Source organism: Scyliorhinus torazame, chromosome 10 (assembly GCF_047496885.1).
Source record: "Scyliorhinus torazame isolate Kashiwa2021f chromosome 10, sScyTor2.1, whole genome shotgun sequence".
Classification (NCBI taxonomy): domain Eukaryota; kingdom Metazoa; phylum Chordata; class Chondrichthyes; order Carcharhiniformes; family Scyliorhinidae; genus Scyliorhinus; species Scyliorhinus torazame.
The window spans coordinates 96449839-96469496 of record NC_092716.1 but is presented as its reverse complement, the minus strand read 5'-3'; the positions used below and the strand labels follow the sequence as shown (position 1 = coordinate 96469496).

Here is a 19658-nt window from a genome sequence, read left to right as displayed (position 1 = left end):
CAACCTGCGGCACCATCAATTTGTGCTCATTCAGAAAGCTCATTGAGAAAATGGGCTTGACACTTGAAGGTCTCTTCCAATCAGCTCCCACTGCCCAACACGTCTCCCCATCGATTAAGATCAACAGTGAAACCCTAAACAATGTGGACCCTTCCCAATATCTTGCCAGCCTGCTTTTGATGAAGGACAACGAGATTCATCATTGCCTCCAACATACCAGCTCAGCCTTCGACCGACTGAAGGTAAGAGCATTTGAGGACCAGGTTCCTAAGGTCAGGCTTCACCAGGCAGCAGTGACCCTCGCACTTCCTACTATTGCTTCTAAGACCTGGATAACCTGCTGAAGAGACCTCAAAGCACCACTAACGGTGCCTTCACAAGATCTACCAAATCTAGTGCCAAGAAAGGCAGTCCATCAGCGGCACCCTCTCCCCAACCAATGTGCCAATCACTAAGGGGTTATCAGTCAAATTCATCTCCACTGTGACACTTTAGGGATGCCCTCATAACATTTCGGAAGAGATTAAACATCTCCACTGACTCACGGTAGTCCCTGGCTTGCGAACGGTCAACATGGAGAATGTTCATTGGGGAAGGCACTGAACATATTGAAGATGCCCATCTGCAATATGCAAAAGCAAAGTCGGCATCAGAGGATGTGCACAGACTTCCTAGCAACTCGGCTACCTGGCTCTCCAAGCAACACCTGCCCCTCATGTGGCTGTGGTCTGCAGAAGGCAGATTGGATTCATCTGCCATCTCAGAACCTGTTGAACCAGAATGGAAGCAAGACATGTTCAAACATGGGACTGTCTTAAGAAGAAAGAAAGACTGGTGATTTTTTTGTAATTTGAATTTATACAGTAATTTGTTTATTTTTCGTGATTTGTTTTATAAGTGATTTCTTTTAGGAACGTAGAGTGCTGTGCATGTACTGGACAGTATTTCAAACTTGTGATTTTTTTCCAGGTGAGAAATGTCCAAAATAACCGAGCTCCAGGTTATACATTGATTCCTATGGGAGCCTCTGGTTAATTTAAAGTTGTTTCATTTATAGTCACGGTTTTAAAGAACACAGCTAGTACATTAATTGAGCAATTACAGTATTGCAGACCTATTTTACTTAATATCTAAACCAATATATTTGAAAGTCCCACAAGCTTGACAGCCAATTTAAATTCTGCTCTGATCTTATTAATAAGCTGTGTCTCAGATTCAACAGGACCACCTCATAAGAAATCAGCATGCATCATGAAGATGCCTGAAATGGTATGGGCTTTATTTCCTTTATGGTGGCAATAAAACATTGCAGGGTCTATTTCTAGACAATCTATATTCAGCAAAACTGATCTTGCAAAAATATACCGTACCCTGGAAGCATCATTCAAGTTATCTATTCATTTGTTTAGTCTCCACAGTTTTCCTTCTGCATCTGTTGTCTCTATGGATGGTTTCAGTCACACAGCTCTCTGAAAAATATCAGCCTGCAGAATTGGAACTTTTATATTGATCGATCTACACTCCCATGAATATATGGTTAAAGGAGCCAAGAAGATTTAAGATGACTGTTCCAGCTCCGCAGAGTCCACTCCAGCATCTGTATCACCGAGTTGCTCTTAAAAGCCCCTAGCGACTAGCCTCGCTTTAACCTTACAAGTCCCACCCTCGAGACTTTTTTTCCTCAGTGCATATTGTCATTAGAAGTTTTGTTTGTAGTTCAGTTCCGAAACTGTTCTGTGGCCTTTATTTCATCATCTAATCTAGTTGAGCTATCGCCCTTACTTCCAATTTCATGTCTTTGGGAACTCTTACTATGAAAATGAAATGAAATGAAAATCGCTTATTGTCACAAGTAGGCGTCAAATGAAGTTACTGTGAAAAGCCCCTAGTCGCCACATTCCGGCGCCTGTTCGGGGAGGCTGTTACGGGAATCGAACCGTGCTGCTGGCCTGCCTTGGTCTGCTTTCAAAGAGAACTCCCTCTTGCACTGTTGGTGAGTCTTCTCCAGTAGGTCATCTTTTTCTTCCACCAGAGTCATTTCTGGACCCGCTATCAGTACATGCATTGTCTTTTCCTACTCTCCATTCTTTCAAGCAACTAATACAGAAACCTATCAATTGCTTTTATTTCATCTTCCACAATCATCACATCCCTCCCATATATTCAAACTCTCTGCAATGTATATCATCCGAGTACCCACTCTGGGCTATTGGCCTTTGCATATGATTCTGTCACGTGTGTCAAGATCCCTCTCATTATCGCTATCCAGCTCTTGGTCTACTGCATTCTGTTCCTCAGAACCCTTGTCATATAGCACAAGCTCTGGAGGTACAAGTTGGCTTGTTTGCTTCCATCAACAGCTCAGAATCCCAAGATTTTGGAATTCTGATTATTTGTGAGAAATGAACCTCTACAGTTTTCCATGGTCAATGAGTGTTGTCTTATCATCACATCATATTAGTTTACGATAGTGTCCATTCCCTATGATCTTTTACAAGGTACTAAATGTCCTGAATTGAAGTCTGTTTCCGATGGTTTTAATCAATGTCTCTGTGCTCTCCGATTTCTCCGGGACCTCGGCCCTGATGGAAGCCTATCTACCTGCATGCAAAGCATTCAATTGTGCCAAAGAAAGGGAGAATTGCTAGTACCTTCTAGAGCAAGAGGACTATTACATAGAACTGAAGGCAATTTGGGATATTGTACATGGACAAATTGATAGGAACTCTAACTTCCAACTATCTTGAGTGAATTATTTGAACTTGCAGTCTGATTGCAGGGTAGGGGGATTGGCCACACTAAATTGCCCCTTAATTGGAAAAAAAATGAATTTGGTACGACGACCGGCTAATATTTGATGTATCATCATCGATCACTGCATGATTCCTTTCACAAAGTCTATTGATGAAAGGACTTTCAACTGCAGTATTCAGGACCATAATTTTCACCAATGCCTTTGAATACATCATTGGCGAATTCCCCTCGATTATCAGTTAAAGAAAATTAGCTGGTGGCTCAAGTTTAATCCCTATCCATTACTCCATGATCTTGTCGATCATGTTTGTCCTTGCCAAGTATTGTAAAAAGACTAAATCTAGTCAGCAGTTTAATAAAGTCTAGAATGACGATATTTCTGTCTTTGTCCTATACCTTTAGATAGATGCATACCAATCCCACGCTTAAATCAAGTGCTAATAGAAGACTTAGCATAGAAGGTGGCAATATATTCTGATACTTTTTCTGAATGTATAGATTTCATACTTCTCATTAATCTCTTCTGGTAGCCTCTTGTACTGTTCATCAACTATGCTTGCATTTTTTAGCAGGATCGTTAACTTTTGAGCAAATTGTCTGAATCTTTAATCATTCGTTTTTTTGCCCCTTGCTGATTCTCATTTCCTGATGCCATTAACACTTTTCTAACTCTGATAAGAAACATCAGATTTTGTGAAGGGAATACAGTATCTGAGTTAGGCAGATCGACTGACTTCCCAGAATCAATTACCTCATCATGCTCCATGTCCAGTTTCATTTGTGCCTTTATCATAGAAGGTGTACCAAACGGCACAGTTATTTAAGTACTATGTGGTTTGGGAATGAAAATGCCTTGCGGTCACTAAAGAGAGTTGTAATCCCTTGTAAAATAGCTTCACTAAGTTATTATATCCGTACTGGTGTGGTTTCTAGTGAGATACCTGTGTGAAAGGAAAGGTCACTCTGCATCAATGGAAAGCCGCTTAGCAGTGTCCTCAAAAATAATTGCTACTCACTTTCAACCAGAGGTGATGTTCTAGCTGAACCAGCAAAAGTGAAACAGTTCACTTCTGTGAACCCTGTGAGCATTAAACTTAACATGAGCTGAAGAATCTGCTATCTTATCATTTCAAGATTGTGAGGACGATACATTGCTGTGGAATCTCTGCAGCTCACTATGATTTTCAGGAAAGCCGTAGAAATGGCCCAAAACATGAGGAATTTAAAATAGAAAGTCGGAGGGGCATACTGTTCTAAAGAATGGCATTTTAGGCCAGTTACAGATGAATGGGACCACAGCAACAGGAGGATCCAATGAAGCACTGCTAATAAAACAGTATCAGAGCGAACCAGGATAACATGAGATTAAAGGAAGTGAAGTATGTGGGCCTTCAACTCTGAGGATGGACTCTAACCAGATGCTGCAAATGAAGGATCCAAAAAATCCTTGGATTGACTAAGTACGTCAAGCTGGCCCAGGCGTGCCCAGATGTAAGCCCTTCGCTCGGTGAACAATTGAAAATAAAACATGACATTACAGAGGACAATCCCAGGAGAAGTGCCCAGATGAGGTTTAAAAAAATCCAGCAGTGGTATTATAAAAAATACATTTGGCAACATGACACATGGAGAAAAGAACTACAGCAACATCAAAGTTGTGTAACAAGGCAGGGCGGCACGGTGGGCCGTGGCTAACACTGCTTCCTCAATGTGCCGAGGACCCGGCTTCAATCCTAGCCCCGGGTCACTGTCCGTGTGGAGTTTGCACATTCTCCCCGTGTCTGCGTGGGTCTCACCCCTGTGATGATATGCATAATGTAATATGTCATGTTATGCACAACCTCCGACCACTAGGTGACATTGTCAACCCATCACATCACCATATGATCTGAGAGTTGGGAGCTGGTCATGCTAAGGAGGTAGAAATATTTGCAGTAGTTCAACGAGAGTTGTTTAGTGTTAGTTTGTTAGTTAATTTATCCTAGTTACCTTACCACACAACTTGTTCTATAATAAATTATTTTAAACTACATGTTCTGTAGATTATCTTTTTTGTTAAATGTATTTTATTCAAACATATATGAAATGTTACAACACATGAACAGTTCGGGAAACAAACTTCCCAACATAACTATGCCATTAGTACACATTTTCCCCCTCTTTCGCCACCCCTCCCCCCCCCCCCCCCCCGCGATGAACAACTCAAACACGGTCACAAACTTCCCCACCTTGCCTCGAAACCCTCCGCTGAACCCCTTAACTCATATTTAATCTTTTCTGGCCGAAGAAAGACATATAAATCACCCAGTCAGGCCGCTACCCCCAGTGGAGTTGCCGGGTAATCAGAGAGACGATGGCCACAGCATCCACCTTCCTCCCCTCCATCAGCTCCGGCTTCTCCGATACCCCAAATATCACCACGAAAGGGTCCGGCTCAACCTCCTCCCCCACTATCCTTGCTAGGGCCACAAACACTCCCGCCTAGAATCTCTCCAACTTTTCCCAGCCCCAGAACATATGTGAGTGATTCGCTGGTCCTCGCCCACACTTCTCACACTCGTCTACCACCCCCCTGAAAGACCCCACTCATTCTTTCCTGTATCATATGTACCCTGTGTAAGACCTTGAACTGTATCAGGCTCATCCTTGCGCAAGAGGATGTCGCATTTACCCTTCATAGTGCCTCACTCCATACTCCCAGCTCCCCTTCCCACTTCTCCTTAATCTTCACCACCCGCTCACCTCCCTGTTCTCCCAGCCATCTGTATATGTCTCCGGTCCTGCCCTCCCCTTCCACATCTGGAAGCAGCAGTCGCTCCAGCAAGGTGTACCTCGGCAACCTGGGGAACTCTTTCCAAACCTTCTGTGCTGCAGATACCTAAACTCTCTCCCTCTCAGGAGCTCTACCCGCTCCTTCAGTTCCTCTATACTGGCAAACCCTTCTTCCAGATATAAATACCTCACAACCAGCCCCACTTCTCTCCATTTCCTTTACGTGCCATCTATCACCCCCCCCCCCCCCCCAGCAAGAAACCATAGTTTTCACGCAACGGTGTTAACACCGACATCCCCTCTATCTTAAAGTGTCTCCTCAGCTGGTTCCAGATCTTCACCATGGACTGCACCAATGGGCTCCCTGGGTATCTGCTCGGTGCTAAAGTCAAGTGCAGCGAGTCCCACCTCTTGAGTACCTCCCTGGCCTCCTCCACCAGTTTTGTTAAATTCCATTTGTAAAGTATCACCCATTCCCTCACTACTGAATCCCCAGGTATCGAAACCTGTCTCGAGCCACCTTAAATGGCACTCCCCTAAATTGGCTTGCTGACCCAACTCATTCACAGGGAAGACTTCACTTTTTCCTACATTTAACTCGTATCCCGAGAAGCCCTAAACTTCCCCAACAGGTCCATGATCCTCTGCATGCTCTTCAACGGATCCAAAACATACAAAAGTAGGTCATCAGCATAGAACGACACCCGATGCTCATTTCGTCCCCTCATAATCCCTTGTCACTCTATCAACCCTCTAAGAGCCACTGCCAGAGGCTCTGTGGCCAGCGCAAACAGCAGTGGTGACAGCAGGCCCTGCCTTGTTCCCCTGTGTAGTTCAAAGTTCCATGAACCCATGTCATTGCTCCGCACAGTCGCTCTTGGTGCCACAAGACTTTGGCCCAAACCTTCCCAGGACCGCAAACAGGTACCGCCATTCCACCCGGTTGAATGCCTACTCTGCATCCATAGACACCACTACCACCGGTACCTGAGCTCCCAATGGGGTTACATTTAACAGCCTCCTTACATTACTAGAAAGCTGCCTGCCATTTACGAAGCCTGTTGGTCATCCACAACCACCCCCGGGACACAACCTTCCATCCTTCCTGCCACCGAAGGCGGATCCTGTTAGGGTGGAGATCAACCTCTCCAACCTGTGCCCTGGTGTGGTGGTGGGACCTGCTGGAATTCTTGATGTTTGAAAAGATCAAATTTGAACTGAGGGGAAAGATGGGAGGGGTTCTACAATTCATGGGCATTATTCATGATGCACTTTTGAGAATTGGATCACATCGAACATTTAGGGGGGTTGGGGGCTGTATGTGTTAATGGTGACTATGGGTGATTCCTGATTCCTTTTTGTCATTTGTTTATGTTAACATGCGGGCCAATGTTTAGGGTTTGGTGGGAGGATGGGATCACTGTTATTGATATGGGGGTTGACATTACATTCGTTACTGATTATTGTTTATTGTTGGGTGTAAATTTGGAAGAAAGTATGAAAAAGGAGAATAAAAAATATTTTAAATTTTTTTTTTAAATCCCTAAACACCTCGTTTATCTTTCCTGGCTCCGACATCACATCCCCTGCCCCAATCCGTATATTCAATATTTCCCTGGACCCGGCCTGCCTCTGCAGGTGATGCGCTAACATTTGACTCGCCTTCTCTCCGTATTCGTACTGCACCCCTCTTGCCCTACGCAGCTGTCCTGCCGCCCTCCCCGTTTTCAGCCTATCAAATTATCCCTGTAATTCTTTCCTCCCGGCCAATCCCTTCATGGTTGGCAGTCTCGAATATCCCTATCTACCTCCACTATCTCATTCATTAGCCATTCATATTCCTCCCTTCTTTTCCTATCCGCATGTGCCTTGAACGAGATAATCCCCCGGCTCAGACCACTGCTTTTAGCGCTTCCCAAGAATTGGCCGCCGACACCTCCCCGTTTTGGTTCAATTCTACACAATCTTTAATCACAGCCCGCACTTTATCGCAAAACCCTCTATCTGCCAACAACCCCAAATCGAGCCTCCGCCCCGGCCTCTGCTCCCGTCCCGATCTAAGCCGTATCTCCAGCCAATGGGGTGAATGGTCCTAGATTGCTACCCTGCGTACTCTGCCCCCTCCACCCTGATCAAAATCATCCGGCTCACCACAAAAAATTCAATTCTGGAATATACCCGGTACACATGCGGAAAAAAGGAATCCTCCCTTTGTGAAGCGCCACGGGTCCACCATACCCATCTTTTCGATTAAACTACCCAGCTCTTTTGCCATTCGTATCCTACCCATTCACCTGGGGCTCGATGTATCTACCCTCGGCTCGTGGGCACAATTAAAATCTCCTCCCATAATCAACTGGTGCATAGCCAATTCTGGGATTGCTGCCAACAACCCTCATGAAACCTACATCATCCCAATTCGATGCATACACATTCACCAACGCCACTAATACCCCACTCACAATCACATATCTCCCACCTGGATCCCTCACTTCCTTCACGCTCACAAACGCCGTTTTCTTACTCATCAAAATTGCCACTCCCGCGACTTGTTATGAAACCCCGTGTGGAAAGCCTTACCCACCCCTTCCTTAGTCTAACCTGGTCCTTCACGCGGAGGTGCATCTCCTTCAGAAAGACCACCTCCGCTTTCAAGTTCCTAAGGTTCGCAAAGACCCGAGATCTTTTGAGCAGTCCATTGAGCCCTCACATGTTCCACGTTATCAGCCTTAGCGGGGGCTTATGCCTCCATTCCCCTCTACCATCCGCCATCCTCCCCTTTTAGCACTACCCCCGTTAATTTCACCCTAAACCTGGCCTATCCAAGATGACCCCTTTCTCCACCCCGACCATGTTTTTTCTCAAACCTTGCCTCGTTGCGTCGCATCACACACCCCCATCCACCTCTCTCAGCCTTCTCCCCCACCTCACTTTCGTTCACCAGCATTACCTGCCAGCGTGGCAACTCCTGCCCAAAGGCTTCTCCCACTGACCCCGCACCCCTCGCCCACCCTCACCCCTCTGTTCTGTGAAGAAGGCTCCTCGCTGACCTCATCCTCCCCCACCCAAACAAAGACTCATCACGAACCACAGGTCACCTTCCCCAAGAACAAACGGGGAAAAAAATCCGGGCAGCAGGAGAGGGGATGGGGACAGCCATCCCCATACAAACTTTTCACCCTCCTACCCTTTGTCAATCCAATAGTTTAAAAAAAAGACTCCACGTCAATGGAAAAGAAACCCCCACCACTCCCTCCAACCCCTACTCTACCCGTATTCCCAATTACTTCAAAGTGCCAGCACCTCCGTCTCCCAGAATTGTTCAGTTCAGTTCTCCCCCAGTTTATGCTCCTTGATAAATGTTATTGGCTGTTCCTGGGGTCTCAAAATAGTTTCCCCGGCCTTCATACGTCACCCAAATCTTCCGGGTAGAGCCCCCATACCTGATCTGCCGTCGATATAGCACCGCTTTGGCTTTGTTGAACCCTGCACGCCGTTTTGTTAGCTCAGCTCCAATGTCCTGGTATATTCGGACCTTGTTCCCCTCCCATTCGCAGTTGCGCTTCTCCCTGGCCCACTGCAGAATCTTCTCTTTCTCCACGATCACCGTCTGCGGTGGCTCCCCCGCTCTTCTCGAGGCTTCTACCTCGGAGACATGTGCCCAACACCCTGTCCACCATCAGCCCCGCCAGCATCCTCAAAGTACCTTGTGGCACTTGCACCTTCCACTCCTTCAGGCAGGCCCAATATCCGCAGATTCTGCCTTCTTAATCTATTTTCCTGCTCCTCCATCTTTGCTCTCAATTACTTGCAAAGGTCTCCTAAGAGCCCCACCTCCGGTGCCACCACCCGATCGCTGTGGTCTGACATCACCCTCTCAATCTCTCGGATCTGCAATTCCTTGCCCAGTGAAGCAGTAGAGGCTCCTTCATTCAATGTTTTTACGATAAAGGTAGATAGTTTTTTGAAGAATAAAGGGATTAAGGGTTATGGTGTTCGGGCCGGAAAGTGGAGCTGAGTCCACAAAAGATCAGCCATGATCTCATTGAATGGTGGAGCAGGCTCGAGGGGCCAGATGGCCTACTCCTGCTCCTAGTTCTTATGTTCTTATGTGCAGGGTAGGTAGATTGGCCATGCCAAATTGTCCCTTAATAAAAAAAGTTGTATGATAAGTTAATTAACCAGAGACAATGAGGAGCATAGGCATGTTTTCTGTTCGAGAGAAACAAGGCACCACTCTTCATCATACATGGGGCAAGAAAAGGGGCCAGGCCTCCATGAACCACCACAGCCAGTTTGGGGATTGAACCTGCACCATTAACATCTTTTCAGCACCACAATGTAGTCATCCAGCCAGTTGAGCTCGCCTACTCCCTATGCTGTCCTCTCCCCAAGTCCAAAAGAAATAGGAAAATAGAACGTTCAAAGCTCTTGCTTCTGTTCCTGGTTTGTAAAAATTAAAATGGTACTTTGAAAAGTGATCACAAACCAGTTGAAACCAAGTTTGGTGAAAGAGTCCAAACGACTGTGGATAATAATGTGCAAAGCTCCAAAACTGCCTGTGAAGGAGGCAAGGAAATGTTTCTTGCTGACAAGTCCGAGAGACCCACATTGCCAGAAAGGGAGATGATGATGATGAGGTTGTGTAACTAGACTTTAAGTTTAGAAACATGTAAGTAAACATCAGGATGCTGAATTACTTACCCCTACCCAAGAAACGGTGGCACAGTGGTTAACACTGCTGCCTCACATCACCAGGGACCCAAGTTCAATTCCGACCTGGGGTGACTGTGTGGAGTTTGTAAGTTCTCTCCGTGTCTGCATGGGTTTCCTCCGGGTGCTGCGGCTTCCTCCCATCATCCAAAGATGTGCAGGTTAGATGGATTGGCCGTGCTAAATTGTCCCTTAGTGTCCAAAGGTTAGGTGAGGCTAAGGGATAAGGCAGGGGAGTGAGCCTGGGTTGGGGTGCTCTTTCGTAGGGTCAGGCCAGACTTGGTAGACCAAATGGCCTCCTTCTGCACTATAGGGATTCTATTAATGGAGCGACTGAGACTCAGCAAGACCTGAAAATGCCAGAAGTGATAGTAAGCAAAACTCTGCTTGCACAATGAGAAGTGGCACCTGGATATTGAAATATTGCAGAGGAACTGTGTGCAGAAGGATGGTCTGATATTGCTGTTTAGCACAGAGCTAAATCGCTGGTTTTGAAAGCAGGCCAGCAGCACGGTTCGATTCCCGTAACAGCCTCCCCGAACAGGCGTCGGAATGTGGCGACTAGGGGCTTTTCACAGTAACTTCATTTGAAGCCTACTTGTGACAATAAGCGATTTTCATTTCATTTCATATTCAAAGCAAATTCATTAACTAAATCACTGTCTGAGACAGCAGAAAGTCTGGAAACCATATTGAAATCCAGTTAGCTTTGGATAGTTGGAGAGGTGATTTACTGACATCTAGTGGACACACATGCACATGCATATCTATATGTGATAATGAAAGCTGAAACAGTAAAATTAACAAAAGTAGAAAGATCTAGTTTCTATAGTTGCACAGTTACGAAGAGACAGTGTCTGCTCTTCAGAACATTGAGTGAGCACTAAACCAGTACAGCTACAAGAAGCTCAAATATCCTGGAGCCAAGACCTTGCTCTTTATTTTTATGAGATGCATATTTAATTTCTTGCTAATTTATAATTTTTTTAAAAAACTGGACAAAGACTTCAAATGGCTGAATCCATGACTACCTATAACTCAAACATAGGGAACTTCCTGGCATTCCGAACAGCTACAGCCTTGTTTTCACGAAAAAAAACCGCAAATGCCCCCTGTGACTGCAGAGATCAAATTCCAAGGAATTATACAAAGGCCATTGACATTTCTAAAGCCATGCCCTGGCCAATAGAGGTGATCAATCTGCAAAGCGAATGACCCTGAAACCCCTGTTGAACGTATTAATGGTTGAAACATTAACCAGTTCCAAAATCCAGTTAAAGGAATCCGCAACTTTTGTTCAAATCAAGATGGAAAAATGGGAGTCATGTCAAATGACAAGCTTCCCCCAAGCTGCTAGAACCTGTAATATAGCCTTGTGGAGCTGAAACGCTCAGACTTCCATCTTTCATCAATCAGGCAGCAGCAGAACCAGAGCCCTGTCTAGGTTAACATTTTCTGGCCCCAATCTACACTGTTTCTACTGGAGCATCTGAACTTCTGTACCAGTGTCTGTTTATAAGGTGTCATGTGAGAGTACCTTTAAGAAATGGAGATGATCAGGAGCTGGGGAACCTTGCACAGACTTAATCTGACACGGTTGGTAGAACAAATGGAGGACTTCAAGAGGTGGGACATGCAGCCTCTATCGCTGGCGGGCAGGGTGCAAGCAATTAAGATGATGGTCCTCCCGAGGTTCTTATTTGTATTTCAATGTCTCCCTATACTAATCACCAAGACCTTTTTTAATAAAATAGACAGGAGCATCACGAGCTTCGTGTGGGCAGGGAAAGTTCCGAGAGTAAGGAGGGGGTTCCTTCAGCATAGTAGGGACAGAGGAGGATTGGCACTACCGAACTTGGGCGATTACTATTGGGCCGCCAATGTGGCAATGATACGTAAATGGAGGGTGAGGGAGCGGCGTGGAAAAGACTGGAGAGAAAGTCCTGTAAAGGGACGAGTTTAGAGGCGCTGGTGACGGCGCCGCTACCGATCTCACCTAAAAAGTTTACCACGAACCCGGTGGTGGCGGCAACATTGAATATCTGGGGTCAGTGGAGGCGACAGAGAGGGGTGCGGGGAGCCCTGGTGGGGTCCCCAATCAGGAACAACCATAGGTTCGCCCCAGGAAGAATGGATGGAGGATTTCAGAGCTGGTACCAGTTGGGAATTAGGAGGGTGGGAGATTTATTTATAGATGGGACTTTTGCGAGCTTGGGAGCATTGGAGGAAAAGTATAAGTTGCCCCGGGGAAATTTCTTGAGATATATGCAGGTGAGGGCGTTTACTAGACAACAGGTGAGGGAATTTCCGTTGCTCCCGACACACGGGATACAGGACAGGGTGCTTTCAGGGGTGTGGGTCGGAGAGGGCAAGGTGTCAGAGATTTACCGAGAGATGAGGGAAGAGGGGGAGGAGTCGGTGGGCGAACTAAAAGGAAAGTGGGAAGAAGAACTAGGGGAGGAGATAGAGGAGGGTATGTGGGCTGATGCCCTAAGCAGGGTAAATTCCTCTTCCTCATGTGCCAGGCTTAGCCTGATTCAATTTAAGGTGCTACATAGAGCACACATAACGGGAGCAAGATTGAGCAGGTTCTTTGGAGTGGAGGACAAATGTGGGAGGTGTGGCGGGAGCCCGGCAAACCACGCACATATGTTTTGGGCGTGCCCGGCATTGGAAGGGAGTGATTTCGCGGGTGGTGAAGGCCCGGGTCAAACCAGGCTGGGGGTTAGCTCTATTTGGAGTTGCGGAAGAGCCGGGAGTGCAGGAGGCGAAAGAGGCCGACGTTGTGGCCTTTGCGTCCCTAGTAGCCCGGCGCAGGATCCTACTCATGTGGAAGGAGGCGAAACCCCCCGGACTGGAGGCCTGGGTAAATGATATGGCGGGGTTCATTAAACTGGAGCAGATAAAGTTTGCCCTGAGAGGATCGGCTCAAGGGTTCACCAGGCGGTGGCAGCCATTTCTCGACTACCTAGGGGAACGTTAGAGGGAAGACAGATGACCAGCAGCAGCAACCCAGGGGGAGGGGGGGGGGTTTAGTTTAGGTCAAAGATAAAGGGGTTTTGTTACTTGTGTATTGTTAAAAATTTCTGTATTGTTATTGTTGCGTTTGCTCTGTAAGAGGGGAAAAATTGTTGTTTGGGAAAAAAATTTCAATAAAACATATTTAAAAAAAAAAAAAAATGGAGATGATCAAGTTACTGGAGTGATGTCAGAATGTGGTGGAGCTGAGCTCTACTTCTGTTTGCATCATTACCGGAGGAGGTATCTGAGAAGTATGAGGAGGTGAAAAAATCCATCTTGGGTGCATATGAACTAGTGCCTGAAGCCTACAGACAAAGGTTTAGAAATTTAAGGAAAGAATCTGGTCAAACATTCATGGAGTTTGAAAGGCTCCGATAGAGTAATTTTGATAGGTGGATAAGGGCTTTGAAAATAGACCAAACGCATGAAGCTCTCAGAGAAATTATACTTTTGGAGGAGTTTAAAAATTCAATTCCTGATGTAGTGAGAACTCATGTGGAAGAACAGGGGGTTAAAACTGCGAGGTGAGCAGCTGAAATGGCAGGTGATTATGAATTAGTTCATAAATCAAAGTTTGGATTCTGACAACAGTTTCAGCCTGTGAGAGAGAAAAACTGGGGACATGAGAAATACACAAGTGGTAAAGGTAAATGTGATCTGATGGGAGATAATAAGGAGAGTGTACCTCAGATTAAAAAGAAATACAGGAGGGTGGAAAAGAAATGAAAAGTTTCAAATGTTTTCACTGTAATAAACTAGGCCATGTGTTGGTGGTTGAAGAAAAGCACTGGGAAGGCTGATGTGGTAAAACAGGATAAGATTGTGGGGTTTGTTAGAGTGGTAAAGGAAAGCCCAAGGGAAGCGAAGGAGGTACAAAAGATTGTACAGCCTGTTCAAGAGGTGATTGACAAGAAGGTGCCAGATGTCTTTAAAGAATTTACTTGTGTGGGTAAAGTTTACTCGTGTATCAGGAGGAGCAGGTAAAGAAGTCACAATTTTAAGAGATACGGGAGCTCGTCAATCTTTAATGGTAAGAGATGAGGAGTTATGTAGTTTGGGAAAAATGTTGCCAGAAAAGGTGGTGAAATGTGGAATTCATATTGAGAGGAGTAGTGTTCCATTATATAAGGTAAGGTTGGAAAGTCCAGTGAAGAGTGGTGAAGTGGTAGTAGGAGTAACAGAAACTATCTTGTCCAGGAATACAGTTTATCTTGGGTAATGATATAGCTGGATCGCAAGTGGGAGTGATGCCTCCTGTGGTTGATAAGTCAGTGGAAAATCAGACAACTGAAGTGTTGAAGGACGAATATCCTGGGATTTTTCCGGATTGTGGAGCAACAAGGTCGCAAAGTCACAGGTTAAGACAAAAGGAGAAATCAAAGAGTGAAAATGAAGTTGAAGTGCAATTATCAGAAACAATTTTTGATCAGATGGTTGAAAAAGAACAAGAACAGGTGGAGGATGAGGTGGATATTTTTAGTTCAGGAAAATTGGCAGAGTTACAACAGAAAGGTGTAGAAATAAAACGGATGTATCAGAAAGCATACACGGAAGAGGAGTCTGAGTGTATACCAGAGTGTTATTACCGTAAAAGTGATGTCTTGATGAGAAAATGGAGACCTTTACATATGCAGGCAGATGAAGAGTGGGCTGAACAAGTGGTATTGCCGGTAGGGTATCGAAAAGAGGTGTTGCGAGTTGCACATGAGGTACCGGTGGGAGGTCATTTGGGGATAAGGAAAACTCAAGCTAAAATCCAGAAACATTTTTATTGGCCTGGACTACATAAAGATATAGTTATATTTTGTCAATCATGTCACACATGTCAAGTGATAGGGAAACCTCAAGCAGTGATAAAACCAGCACCCTTAGTACCCATTCCAGCATTTGAGGAACCTTTAGCAAGGGTCCTAATTGATTGCGTAGGACCACTTCCTAAAACAAAAAGTGGGAATCAATATCTTTTGACTATAATGGATGTGTCTACTAGGTTTCCAGAGGCCATTCCAATACGTAATATTACAGCTAAAAAGATTGTGGAGGAGTTACTTAAATTCTTTACGAGATATGGACTACCCACAGAAATACAGTCGGATCAAGGATCATATTTTACCTCCAAGTTATTCAAAGAAGTTGTGGATAGGTTAGGAATAAAACAATTTGAATCAACTGCGTACCATCCAGAATCGCAGGGAGCGTTAAAAAGGTGGCATCAGACATTAAAGACAATGTTGAGGGCTTATTGTCAAGATTATCCAGAGGATTGGGATGAAGGAATTCCATTCGCACTGTTTGCAATTAGGGATGCACCTAATGAGTCAACCAAATTTAGTCCTTTTGAACTAATTTTGGTCATGACGTAAGAGGACCACTTAAATTGATTAAGGTAAAATTGGTGGGTGAGATATCGGAAATTACATTATTGGATTACGTGTCAAATTTTAGGGAACAATTAAATAGAGCAGGTGAATTGGCTAGACAACATTTAAAAGTTGCACAAAATGTGCCAGTAGAGATAAAGTTTTAGTGTTGTTACCAGTGGTAGGTGAACCTTTAAAAGCTAGGTTTTGTGGACCTTATCAGATTGAAAGGAAATTAAGTGAGGTGAATTATGTGGTAAAAACACCAGATGGAAGGAAGACTCACCGAGTGTGTCATGTGAATATGCTTAAAAGGTACATTGAAAGGGAAGGAGAGAAAAAGGAGGTTTTAGTGATTGTAACTCAGTGACGAACCAAATCCAGATGACTGTGAATTTTGACATACCTCAAATTAAATTGGTAAATGAGGATGTTCTTAAAAATTGGGATAAAATGTTGAGTTACCTTTGTTGCTAACTTTGCCTTAGTTTAATTGCTCTGTTTTATCACCTTTGCTCTTGAGTCGCCAGGTATCCTTATGATACCGCCATGTGGTTCAAGTCCGAGTAATGATCAGTAATCCAATACACCGCTTAGTAAGATTTAAATCAAAGCACATTTATTATACACAGTAATCACTACTCATGCATAAATTCTACATCTAAGCTACTTCTTACAACTAACATGCCTATATTTAACTTGGAACTGGCCCACCAGGTCAAGGAAACGAATGGCCTTTCGTTCGGGTTCTGAGCCTGCGGGATTCTGAGTTGGTACAGATTGATAGCTAGGAGCGCCTATCTCGTAGCGAGCGTTGAAGTAAGACTTAAAATTTTGAGCGGCTGTTGAAGAGTGAAGAACGAGTGAAGAGAGCTGCAATCGGTGGAAGAGAGAGCGCCTTGAACTTGGAGCTCAATTCTTATAGTCCCCAGGGGCTTCCTGCCTTTCGGGGCGGACCCTGTACCTGGTTCCAAGTGATTGGACTTTGTCCCAATCACTTGGTTCGATTTTCTCCAATGCTGGAGCGGTTCCCTGATCGATGGGCGGTCTTGAGGTGGTTGTTCACCTCCTTTTGTGTAGGCGTCTGCTGGCGCCGAAGAGTCTGGTTTTGCTTTATGTGTCTAAATGTTGCTTATTGTTCCCGGGGATTGCTCATTAGTATGCAGATGGCTGGTGTTTTGTTATGCTGATGGTTGCTGGTATCGATCTTGTCTGGCCTTTCCAGAGGTAAATACACAGTCAACCTGCAGCTGCTCGTTTTTGTCCTGTTGGTTGACTTTCCCATCAGCCTTTGCCGTTCGCCATTTTGAATCGGGAGTTGGCCATTTTAAGTGGCTACACCTTCCAGAGGAAAATCGAACTGAACTGAAAGAGTTATTGATATCACATGGGCAAGTTTGGAGAGATAGATTGTGAAGTACTAAAATGGCTATACATGATGTAGATGTGGGAAATGCTGTTCCGATCAAACAACATCCATACAGACTTAACCCTTTAAAATTGGCACAGGATAACAAAGAGATTGAGAGTATACTTACAAATGGCATAATTGAAGTGGGTTGCAGCCAATGGAGCTCACCCACAGTGATGGTGCCTAAACCAAATGGTACCCAACGGTTGTGTGTGGACTATAGAAAGGTTAATGCAGTTACAAGAACGGACTCTTATCCTATCCCATGTTTGGAGGATTGCATTGAGAAAGTGGACAGTCCGCTTTTATTTCCAAATTGGATTTACTTAAAGGTTACTGGCAGGTAACTTTACCGAAAGGGCGAAGGAGATTTCAGCTTTTGTGGCTCCAGATGGTATATACCAATTCAAAGTTATGCCATTTTGCATGGAAAACGCCCCAGCCACGTTTCAACGGTTAAGTAACAAAGTTGTTTCAGGATTACCCAATTGTGTGGTATACATCGACGAGCTGGTAATTTTCAGCCAGACATGGAAAGAACAGTTAAAACATCTGATGGAGTTATTTGATCGACTTCAGGTGGCGGGTTTGGTGATAAACCTAGCCAAAAGTGAATTTGGAAAAGCCCAAGTCACTTTCCTTGGCCATACAATCGGACAGGGTCGAATGGTCCCACGGGATGTGAAAACAAAAGTTATTAGGGAGTTTCTGATACCCTCGACGCGACGGGAAATAATGCGATTTCTTGGTATGAGTGGATTTTACCGGAAATTTGGACCAAATGTTACCTGTGTGGTCGCTCCACTGATGGACTTGCTCAAGAAGCATAACAAATTCCAGTGGACAGCGGAATGTCAACAGGCATTTGACGGCCTGAAGGATGTGTTAACCACTGCTCCTGTGTTAGCCATCCCAAATTATATGAAACCATTCAAAGTGGCTGTTGATGCGAGTGATGTGGGCGTAGGTGCGGTGCTTCTACAGGACGACGACGAAGGGCGAGAGCGGCCTATTGGTTATTTTTCAAAGAAATTGAATTCTCACCAGAAAAAGTATTCGACAATTGAGAAGGAGACTTTGAGTTTGGTGCTGGCTTTGCAACATTTTCACATTTATTATGTGACCATCAATCCGTCTGACACCATTATATATGCACTGATAATAATCCGTTGACGTTTTTTGAGCGATTCTGGAATAACAATGCAAGGCTGTTTCGCTGGAGTTTATTGTTACAGCCATTTAATTTCAAAATAGAACATACGGCAGGACGGGAAAACGTGATAGCCGATGCTTTGTCACGAATGTGATGAACAGAAGGATTTTGGTTGGAGGAAGAAGAATGGAAAAAAATGGACTATATTATTATACCTGTTTGCGTGTGTTTTTTGAAACGAACAAGTATATTTATTGTGTGCATTTCTTAAAGGATGGTGCAAAGGTGAAAAATGAAACCACCTTGAAGTTTATCGTTTATTTTCTTTTCTTGGGGGGAGGTGTCATGTTAGAATACCTTTAAGAAATGGAGCTGGTCATGTTACTGGAGTGATGTCAGAGTGTGGGTGGAGCTGAACTCCTGCTTTTTAGTTTCAGTTTGAGATAAAGCTTGGGTGTGTCTGTGTTTTTCAGTGAGCTGCATCTGGAGTTAAAACAAAGGGCTGTACTGTTGATTTCTGCCATCCAAAGACTATGGATCATTTGGTGAACCCAGAATTGTAAAAGGTCTCAGTATTGAATGTAAACCTAATGTGCTCCTGTTTGAAGGTTTGTTAAGTCTTTTGGATGTTAAAAGGACAGCTTACAGGGTTACTTAGTGTTGTAGTCTTTGGGGTTGTCTTTGAATTAATGGTTGCTTATATATTCACTTTGTTTTAAAAAGCTTAACTTGCGTTCATAGAATAAACATTGTTTTGTTTTAAAGAAATACTTGGCCTTTTCTGCTGTATCACACTTGTAGAGTGGGCCGTGTGCTTCCCATACCACAATCTATTAAAAGTTGTGGGTCAGGTGAACTCCATGGTTCACTTTGGGGTTCTCTAAACCCTGACCCATAATAAAGGCTTGGACTTTGATTCTGGACCTATGTGCAACATTAAATGTTATCTTCTCTCTGATCTTTGCCCTGTGCCTATTTCTTTCCCTTATCTCTCCCCCCATACACACACACAACACACACCAGTGTTTTGAGTGTGTGGAAAATAAACTAACCCTTTTAGTTCATCCTATCTCGAGTTTGCTGGGGGGGTTATTAATAGAGAATTGGATCTCATCAAAACTGAGGGGTAAGGAACAAGTGCCACCACTTATAAAGGTGGTTCACTTGATCCAGATGCTGGTAGAATATTTGGATCTCACTTTACCAGCAGAGCAGTTAGATGTTGAGCTCAGTCATGAATTCCCACCCGTAGACAAATTTCAAGCTGGAAAGAAAATATTTTCAGGAGAATAGAAAGAGAGATGAAAGCTCTGAAAAGAGAGAGAAAGAGATACTTTTGAATTAAGTGGATTTGGCGGAGCAGTCTCGAAGGGACAAATGCCATCCTCCAGCTCCTATTTTCTTTGTTTTCTAAGTGGCAGTCGACATGTTGTGTCAGACCTGGAAGTTGGTATGATTGACAGCTGAAGTATCA

At 44.5% G+C, this 19658-nt stretch overlaps 1 protein-coding gene across 2 annotated transcripts in view; it reads left to right on the top strand.

The window, feature by feature from the left end:
* The first annotated feature begins 1 nt into the window (after position 1).
* fbxl8 (F-box and leucine-rich repeat protein 8) overlaps positions 2–19658 on the top strand; it is a 53331-nt gene continuing 33674 nt past the window's right edge. The window contains exon 1 of one of the 2 annotated variants that reach the window (XM_072518460.1): positions 2–834. In XM_072518460.1, coding sequence (XP_072374561.1) covers positions 581–834 — 254 coding nt within the window. In that variant the 5' untranslated portion in view covers positions 2–580. The remainder of the gene's footprint in view (positions 835–19658) is intronic. The other variant, XM_072518461.1, reaches the window with a different exon arrangement.